The sequence below is a fragment of the Miscanthus floridulus genome, chromosome 15, assembly GCF_019320115.1.
Source record: "Miscanthus floridulus cultivar M001 chromosome 15, ASM1932011v1, whole genome shotgun sequence".
Lineage (NCBI taxonomy): Eukaryota > Viridiplantae > Streptophyta > Magnoliopsida > Poales > Poaceae > Miscanthus > Miscanthus floridulus.
The window spans coordinates 78,766,811-78,776,673 of record NC_089594.1 but is presented as its reverse complement, the minus strand read 5'-3'; the positions used below and the strand labels follow the sequence as shown (position 1 = coordinate 78,776,673).

At 49.6% G+C, this 9,863-nt stretch overlaps 1 protein-coding gene across 1 annotated transcript; it reads right to left on the bottom strand.

The window, feature by feature from the left end:
* Positions 1-3,054: 3,054 nt before the first annotated feature.
* On the bottom strand, positions 3,055-4,890 carry LOC136509138 (putative disease resistance protein RGA1). The gene is made up of 2 exons (XM_066503952.1): positions 4,666-4,890; positions 3,055-4,232 (listed from the first exon to the last, which is right to left on the bottom strand). Exon 2 carries the CDS (start codon positions 4,207-4,209, stop codon positions 3,223-3,225), a length of 987 nt encoding a protein of 328 aa, XP_066360049.1. The 5' UTR covers positions 4,210-4,232; positions 4,666-4,890; the 3' UTR covers positions 3,055-3,222.
* Between the last annotated feature and the right edge of the window lie 4,973 nt (positions 4,891-9,863).

The following is a 9,863-nucleotide window of genomic DNA, read 5'->3' as shown; positions in this document are numbered from 1 at the left end:
AGCATGTATATATTAATATTATTACTTGGTCCGATCTACTACAACATGCTAGCAAAGAACCAGATGTAACCAGGGGTGCCCAATTTTTTACAATTTGGCTCTTTTTTTTTTGAAGAAAATTTACGTTTAGCCTCCTGGGAGACGTAAACTCATCTTTGAACCCTTGGGGTCAGCGCTAAGACTCATGGCTCCGAGGTAACACGTTTTGGCATCACAGATCTTGGATTCGAGGTGCCTCGCCGAGCATAGCAGGGCATCCTAGGTGACGTTGACGTGGCTGGTACCTCGGCGCTAGAATACATGGCTCCGAGGTTGGCGCCACAGATCTTGGCGCCGACCTCGGAGCCATGTATTTTGGCGCCGAGCATGGATAACCGCGTGTGGCCGCCGCAGCTCTCTCTTGCGCTCTATCTCTCCCTCTCTCACGCTCTCTATCTCTCCCTCTCACCGCCGCCGCTAGCCAGCCCCGCCGTCGCCCGCGCCACCTTCGCCGGCTGCCGCCCGCTCCACCGTAGCAGGCCACCGCCCGCCGTCCCCCGCGCGCCGGTCGCCTCCCCATCCCTCTCCTCCTCCTCCTCCGCCGCCGACAGTGCCCGCCACGCAGCGACAGGCCGCGTCCGCCTCCGATGCCCCGTCCCCTCCTCCCCCTCCGGCGTAGCGGCACCGCCACCGGCACCAGAGGCACCAGCCACCGCCCCTGCCCCCGCCCCCGCCACCCAGGTGCCCGCCACACAGCCAGGGAGGGTGCGACACCTCCACGGAGGGGAATCCAGGGAGGGCGGACGGGAGGAGGAGCGACCTGGCGGTTGGCTGGCTCGTCGGCGCGGCTTGCGGCGGCCACCTGGCATACCGCCGCACTGGAGTGGAGCAGGAGCTGAGGAGCGGCGACGAAGCAGACAACCCCAGCAGCAAGCCGGCAGGCAAGCAGCGATGTAGTTCACTAATCTCACTTGCAGCAGCCTTGCACACTGGTAGCCATATGGTAGGAAACTAGGAACGTAGGATTGTACTAGCACATTGGTAGCACATTGCACATTGCTGTGACAAACTAGGAACGCACATTGGTAGCTATGTGGTAGGAATGCAAATTTGTAAAATTTGCAAGCAATTAGTAATTTGTAAAGATGTTTTCTTCGGTGTGAATGAAGATGATATAATGGAGACTTTTGTGGCTGTTAGTAAGCATAAGCCCAACATCGAGAATAGTATTGTTGTCTTATTTAAACTATCCTAGATTGTTAGTTCTATTCTACTGATGATGTGCTATTACAGTTATTTAGTGATTCTGAGCAACTACTTTAGGAGCTGGAGCAGGGTTCCAAGCAGCCCAATTGTCAGCTCCAGGGTGAGCACCATCTGCAGCACCAGCTTGGATTCCATCTGCAGCACCAGCTTGGATTCCATTGTCTTCCATCTTATGGTCCTTTGCAACAATTGGGATTGGGTGGGCTGGATTGAGCTGATCCTGACTTTGGTAAGGTAAAGAGTCCGGCTTCCCAGCGTCGACGGCACGAGATTCTATGAGGTCTTCGCAGTCAATGCGATTTGTTGGGATTTCCTTCCGTATCTAGACCAATCTGGGCTGGGCCTTAGTGAGACATATTCTCTGAACATGGCCATAGTTAAAACAGGCTCGACATCTGATATTGTTGGCACACTAAGAACGATCATGCCTAGTATCCAAGCAAAGGCTGCAGCCCATGCGGCCCGAAGAGAGATTTGAAATTGAATTAAAAACTTTGGCTTCAAGGAAATCCGCCGTGCAAATAGCATCGGACCAGGAAACATGCATCTCAGAACTGTCGCGAAGAACACGGCTGCCATCGAGACAAAAATCAAATTTGCATCCAATGAAGGGGAGGGAGATCACTCCAATCTCAGGCTTCGAAGGTAGAGGAACAAGATGGGAGCCAAAACCTATTAGGCCAGGAGGCTGAGCTGATTTTTCCAGTGTCATTTGCACCAATTTTTTTCACAAAGGAAACACACTTATTATTCGCCTTTTTGATCGATCTCTTTGTGCTCTTAGAAAGAACAGTGGACCATTCTTTTCCCTGTTCTTCCCAGAGACATTTCTCACGTTCCCAGTTGGGCATACCATTATTCCAAAGATGAAAGTAGACGTCAAATTGGGAAGACATCACACGACGAAGGCGATTCACGTGAAAACCAACTTGCTTGCAAGAGACAGAGAAACGAATGTGGTTCGTGCTTAAGAATTGAACCTGAAAACCAGCTACACGATCACCCAAACATGATTGGACGGACAGGGAGACTGAATCCTCCATCAACCGAACCAGGAAGCGGCGAAAAGTGGCCAGCAGAAAAAAGATCCATCGGGCGAAGGGAAAGGATAGTGTACCAGGGTACCAAAACGGTGATCCACCTCTTCTTCAAAGGCTCGCCAATGGGAGAAATCCAGACGGGCAGTGAGGTCAGAGCAGGACCCCATGGTGATGATGGCATAGCAGATCAGCAGGGGTGGTGGAGGAGGCCGGCGGTGGACGCGATCTCACCAGCGGGGAGGTGGGGCGGCTGCCGCAAATATTCAAACAGCTTGCATGCAAGCATCGCAGGATCCTCCTACAACTCCAATGAAACGCCGAGGAGCTAGTGCGGACCTTCGCTGGTCACTAGCATCTCCCGATGGAGGCGGACGCCACGGCTGGAGCAGCCGGCGGCGACTTAGGCGGTGGCCGCCGGGGTCGGGGAGACCACCGGCGCTAGGACAGACGCGTGCGGCGTATGTGTGGGCAGGCGAGGCGCGGGTCATGTGTGATCGGCAGCGCGCGGCCTTCACCCGCGGGCGGACGAGCGGACCTGCGGTGGCGGACGTGCGGGTGGCGCGCGGGCCAGCGGCGGTGGACGTGTCTAGAGCTTTATGTGATTAGATTCGTCTTATGAGCATTATTGTGGAGACATTAAAAGAAGTATCTAATTAAGTACTCCATACAATGCAACAAGTTGGCAGCTTTATTATTTAGGTGAAACTATCATAGGTTAAACTAAATTATAAAGAAAATTATCAACATTTATGAATCAAAATATATATACTGCAAATTCATTTCTCTAAGTTAAATCTAATGATAATAAAATTGATACCATAGATACTGATACTTTTTATTGAAACTAAATAAGGTCAAATTTGAGACTGGTAGACTTCACAGAGGCATCATCATTGCCTAGAGGCCTGACACGGTGTTGGTGCAGCGCGGCTTGCATCTACTGTGGTAGGTGTGCACATCTTGTGGTGACAAGGACCCTGCTTCCAGGTTGTTTCTTGCTAGCATTTCTGACTGGGACACCAAGCACGTCGTTCCACACTTTCCGGCTCCACACGTCATCCATCACCAGCAGAAACCTTCCACTTGACAGGGTGTGGAATAGGGTCTCCATCAGGGTGCTTTTGTCCTTCTCGGCATCATGGTCGCCTCCAGCATGCTTGATTGCTGTCCTCAGTAGCTCAACCTCATCAAAGTGTTGAGTGATGCTTAGCCATATCGTCTTCGTCTTGAAGTTCTCTTGGATGGTTGCATCATTGAAGATCTTCTGAGCAAGAGTAGTCTTTCCCATGCCACCAACACCAATTATAGACATGACTTTGATGTTGTGATTATCATCACTTGAGGTTAGCAAGTGAATGAGCTCCCTTGTATCTCTCTCTATCCGTTCCTCAACTATGGCTGACTCGTCGACCTGTGAACTTGTCCTATAGCTGGATAACTCAGCAGCAGTTAGCTTCCTTGGCTCCGGGCTGGAACCGAGGCCTATATTGAACTTGTACTTGTCCGCCTCATGGTGGATGCCTTCTAGCTGCTGGTTCAGCTCCTTAATGTGTCTGCCTATCTTGTGTGCGAACACATGATTCCGCAGGCAGAAGAGCAATGTCTGGAAGCAGCTGGGTAACTTCTGTTCCACGCCGTCGCCACCTCTGGACTCCCTGCACTTGTCGGCCTCGAGTTGATACAAGTCTATGATGTCAGTGGCGTCATACATGGCATTCTTAAGCTTTGTCGGCCATCTCTGGACGCTTGTGTCAGTGATGTGCCTCCTCTCGGCATCTGCCATGAAGGCTTTGAGGCCTTCCATGTTGTCCTCCAGCTTGGTGATCTCGGCGGAGATGCCCAGCAACATGGAAACCTCTTCTTGTGCCATGTCTGTTATTAGCTTCTTGACGTAGGGTGCCAAGGCATCCAGGACGGCTGCCATGTCTCAACTCTCAAGCACAGTTCCTACATGAGCAAGCAATAAATCCTGAACCATTAGATAGATCCGGGATATCTACCAGCCCTGTTAGTCAGCCGTAACAAATCAGTAGTCAAGGTAACTAAGTGCCAAGGTGCACTATTGTAGATTGATTTCTTCGTCAGCTTAAACGTACGTCATCTATAACTTGGACTGTAAGGACTCTGTCAAAGCCAGGATGACCTTATAGATTGCTATCTTCGTTAAGCAAAACAAGGATTAGTTAACATGTCATACTGATGAGTGGGTTCATGTTCATGATCTGAAACCTTTAGTGGTTAATTACATCGAGAAGAGCAGCTAGCAGGGGCTTCGGCCCCTCCAGTTTTCTAAAAAAAAAAAAGAGAGCAGCTAGCAAGGACTGCAAATCGAGTCTGTTTTGCTAGGTCTCTAGAACGAATCAGATCAGAAAGGAGCTACCTTGAAATCTCGGCGTTGAAGACGGAAGGGAGGTCGGGTGCAACGGCTTCTAGAGTGGATCTTGTCGGTGAATACGGAGTTGAGTTCAGGGACGGCGGTTGTGGGATGGAGACTAGAAGCTCAGAGACGGAGCAGAAGATGACAGGCTTGGCAGAAGGAAGGCTGCTGCTCCCTTTGTGCTCGGCTCCTGCTCAGAGAGAGAGAGCTAATAACCTCCCTATCATCGATCCGTGACCGCGAGTCGTCAGTCGTGTATATTATATAATAAATAAGCAATAATTAAGTATCTTCTTTTCTAAAAGCTTGGCAGCGTAGAACCGCAATACCCTGAAAGCTTGTTTTCTAACAACCTTTACACTTCTCTTTATTTGATCATCTATCACTACCTAAAACCTTCCCCAATCTCAATGAGAAGGTGTCGAGATTGAGGGGCCGAAAGCGGGGACAAGATAATATCAAACATATATTATTCTGATATATGAAAACAAACTGAGACATCTCCTGGAAAACGGACAACTGGAGCTCATGAACTCGCGAAAACGGACAACACACCAAAAACAGGTGCTGGCAAACCAGCCTGCCTGGTTGGGTGACCTGCCTAGCCGGTTGTGCCTGCTGGCTGGCTGGGAGACAGCTTGGCCAGCTCGATGCTCTTCCTGCTTGGCAGTTGGCCCTGTCTGGCCAGGTGGTAGCCTGCGGAGGTGGCTTGGCCGGCTCGGGGGCGGCCTGGCCGGCCCTGAGAGTAGTCTGGCCGGCTAGAGCACATGGGAGGCTGGGTGGATAGTGAAGAACCGGCCTGGCCGGTTGGACTAGGCGGTCTGGCCGGTTTGCTCGTCTCAGGTCTTCGAAATTCTTCCAAAAAATTCGAAGTCGATCAAACGGCCTCCAAACATTCCCAAACACTGCAGAGATTATTCTTCGGTGTATTAGATGTTATCCCCAGACAATGAAACCCCACTAACTCCGGAAACAAAGCATATTTGAATATTCATCAAGGGAAGTGGGGTTTTCTCAAGAAATGCTCCCAAGGGTGAAAAATCGTGCTTATGATGAATCTGCCCGATTCACCTGACATGCATGTTTATCTGAGGACCTTGCACGAATTCAACCCAACACAACAACCCCAAAACCTCAGGAACTCAACATCGAGCAAAACAGTGAACAGGGGGAGAGAGAACGGAAAATCCAAATTCAAATTATCTTAGATCAAAGACCTAGATCTCAGAGAACATGATTGCTTTATTTCCACGATGTACCAGGTCTAGTTCTTATTGAGGACAACTTATAGAAAACTCAAACACAGACAGAGTATGTAACACCTCTGGTGTTACGAGCTCGCTTAGCACTGAGATTATGGCCTGAGAGATAGATCTATAAATATAGTGAGTTAGTTACGTAAATGCCTATATGTGTTAATGAACAATCCTAACGAGAAGAGTAGAATAAGTAGTTCCAAATATTGGCACGGAAGCAATTTTTATAAACAAAAATAAAATATAACTGGTATTTAGTACTTGAATAAAAATTGGAGCGCAAGTTTAATAGATGAAAATGCAACTCTTGTTTTGGTGAATAAAAGTTGTTCAATAGATATCAGATAGCTCAGAAATCGAATCCAACATTTAAACTAGACCTTTTGTGAATCGGCAGGAAGTTGAAATTATAGTTAGGATGCTATTTTTGACTATTTATATTAAGCAAAATAATTAAGAGGCGTTCAAATGTTTTGCTCCTGTGGGTTAGTATGGAGTATGGGCAATGTCATGCTATGTTTGTTAGTTGGAATCGTCGAGGTTTAGACCTTACAATAATTACAGCAAAGTGCTTAGGAATGTTAGTTCTAACCAGAACATTGAATTCCTTTTAAGTCGGAAAAGATGGTAGACAATGCTACTTCGACATTTAAATATCCACAAAAATTTCCTAAACACCAACTTCATATTTTTACACAGTCAGCTGCGTCGAATTGAGCACTTGAAAACGGTGTAGGTCGAGGGGGCGATAGGTGTCACGGCACTCTTGTAGAAATTACCTAACTTCGTTAGAACGCGCGGCGGTCCGCGAATTGTGGCTCGGTTCACGAACCAGCGCTCAGCTTGACGAACTCATCTTGGCACGCATGTATCTTCCTCTCGGGTGGTCCTATTGTTGTGTGGATTGCTTCGTTAAATAGCTGATAAAATCAACTTTAGAGTCGTGGAATTAGTGGAACCTCAATCGTGGTCGTTAGCAGTTTTCGTTCGCTTTAAAACTCGTGCGTAGCTGCTGTCGACTGTAATGCCGTCCGCGCGCGCGTGCCGGGAGGTGCTCTTGTCCGTTGTCGTTCGGTCACAGCAGCGCTCGCTCTCAGCCACTAATCTCACCTACCTCGTCCCTGTCCGATGCATGCGTTAACGAGGAGAGGACTGAGCCGCTGCTGCCTACTTCCTTCTCTGCCTCCCCCTCACGTTCTCCCTCTCGCTCTGCTGCTCGTCATGAGCACGCCGCCGTGCAGGCTGACCCCGCCGAGAAGCCGTGCACCCCAAGTACGTCGCCGAGCACTTGTTTCTCCTCCCTGTCGTCTCTCCCTCTCCAGCTTTGTTCATTGATCTAGCTACTTCTGCTTAGCTCTGGATGTACGTGCATGCACACTTAGCTCTCTAATCGATCGTCTCATGTCTGCATGCACCTGGCATGATCAGTTCATTTGTTTGTTCTCTCTCTCTCTCTCTCTCTCTCTCTCTCACACACACACACACACACACACACACACACACACACACACACACACACACACACACACACACACACACACATATATATATATATATATATATATATATATATGAGGGGGAAACCGACTTCACTGTGTGCTCCATCCTTCCCGCCAACTTCCTCCTCTGCTGGCTGTTGTGCCGAGTTCAGTCCCTGTAGGGTGTCGTCTCTTCAGTTGTCTTTTCATTTCTGCAGGGTGTCGTCTTTTCAGGGTGCCGAGTTCTGCACTGGATGAACGCAGTAGGCGCCATGTGCGCATACTCCCTCGCGTCCTTGCTCAGGAGCGCCATAAAGGAAGATGGCCGAGCCGCTGCTGTCCTTGCCTCACACCTCTCCTTCGCCGCTCTCTCTCTCTCTCTCTCTCTCTCTCTCTCTCTCTCTCTCTGCTCCGCGAGTAGTAGCGACTTCGCCATGGCCGCCCAGCTGTGACGAGCAGCATCAGGCCGCGCCGTAATCGCGCCCTGCTGCACCACCGCCATAGTGGCCGCCTCCGTGCTGCTCGTCCGCTGCCGCCGTTGCGCCCCTGCCGGCCGTCACCACTCGCGGCTGGTCCATCTCGGGATGCTTTCAGCGAGGCCACAGCCATGCCCGCTGCCCCTCCACCACCTCCTCGCCCTTTCCTAGCCTACGCCGCCCTCCCGTGGGACTTGCCGCCGCTGTCGTGAGGCTACCTCCCGCCGACCCCTGCGGCCGGGCCGCTAGGCGCCGTCTCCGCCGCTGCGGGCACGAGGAGGCCGTCCGGGGCCCTCGGTGCCCCCAGCCGCGGCCGCTATGGTCGTCCAGAATGGGATGGCCGGCCGGTGTTCTCCCTCCCCTGCTCTCGTATGACGGGAGAAGAAGAGGGGGCTTGAGGTAAGGAGGAGTTTTTGGGGGTTTTCTGTAAATATGCCAGAGAGGAGAAGTTTTGTATTTTTTGTGTAGAACAATTTCTCATTACCAAGGGGTCCTTTTTGCATAAGTCATGGGGGGGGGAGTGGGGGAGCCGGCTGGGCCATGCGTCTTGCTCGGCCGTGGGCCTCCGCCACCGCCGGGGCTGCCGGTCGCGCGCCCCGCTTGGGCTGGCCTTGTGCCGCCCGCGCCTGGGCCACGTGCGCGCGCTGTGCGCCTGGGCCGCCGTGGCTGCGGGCTGGCCGCGTAGCCTAGTGCCCGGAGGAAATTTCATTTTCCTTTTTTCTTATTTGCAGAAACTTCATAAATCCGCCAAAAAGTGTAGAAAATCACAAAAATGCCAAACCAATTTTGTTAAGTTTCTAAAATCATGATCTATCTGATAGGGTATTTCGTTCGCATAGGTTTTGTATGTTTTTAGTGTTGCTCTAAATATTTTGACATCCTTAATATTGTTAAGACATAAACTTGTAGGAATTTTCGTGATAAATCGATGATAGTGTTAGCTCTAAAAATTTCGCAGTAGGTTAGAAGTGTTATCAGGTGTTCTCGGTAATTTTCTTGTAGCTGCAGAGTAATTAAATTGCTAAGATAGCAAATGAGCCCTAGTTTGAATATATAGTAAATCAAATAAATGAAATAAAGCAACACCTTGGAATTGTATAACTAAAACACTTGTTGGGAAATGACACCTTTCTCGATGATGTTGATACGTAGATTAGTACGTTAGTCATTAAAGCTAGCTTGTTAGTTCGTAGTGTGTACTCTGTTTTAAGAGTTGTTGTTGCCTTGTTAATTAACTGTTGCATCATCTCTGCATCGCATTGCATACCATAATAGGGACGACGATGGATCGCAGAGTCATCGGGAGTTGCTGGTGAGGTGGTACTTTTGGAGATCATGTCACCAAGATGGAATACTAACTTTTGGTTATATGTGACCCAGGCAAGCCCCGGTGCATAACCCCTACTTTTCTGCACTTTATATTATGTTTGTGCATTAAGTTTTAAGGAGTTGAATGAAACCCACTTGCACATATATATCTTTATCCTATGAGTCTTACTAGTATGATAGAATCGTGTAGATTGCTATGCTACAGGACTCCGGTAGAAGTCGAGTGATTGCCTGTCACTCGCGAGAGATAGGAAAGATATTAATATTGCTATTATATTATTACCACCTAGAAAAGATATATGAATGATAATTGGAGACTAGGCGGAATGGTACTTGGATCTGGACTTGGTTTGGCATTCGAGCGAGGCTTGGATTGCACTTGTTCCGCCTGTGTCGGTTAAGGACCGGCCATTGTATTGGGTTCTAGGCAGGTCACAGACTCATTATCCTAAACACATACTTGTGTATGGGCGCGGGAAGGCTCATTGCTCTCTTGTCATGGGTTCTAGCTCTTTTCGGACCGACTGATTGGAGACGGGGATAGTGGAGGTCTAAGCATCCACTGAGTCCGGGACTCAGGAGCAGGGGGCTTGGAGTCCAAGTTTGGACAAGACCTGGACCCCATGACAGGAGGGTAGTGGGTTGGTCTTGCTTGTGCCTGA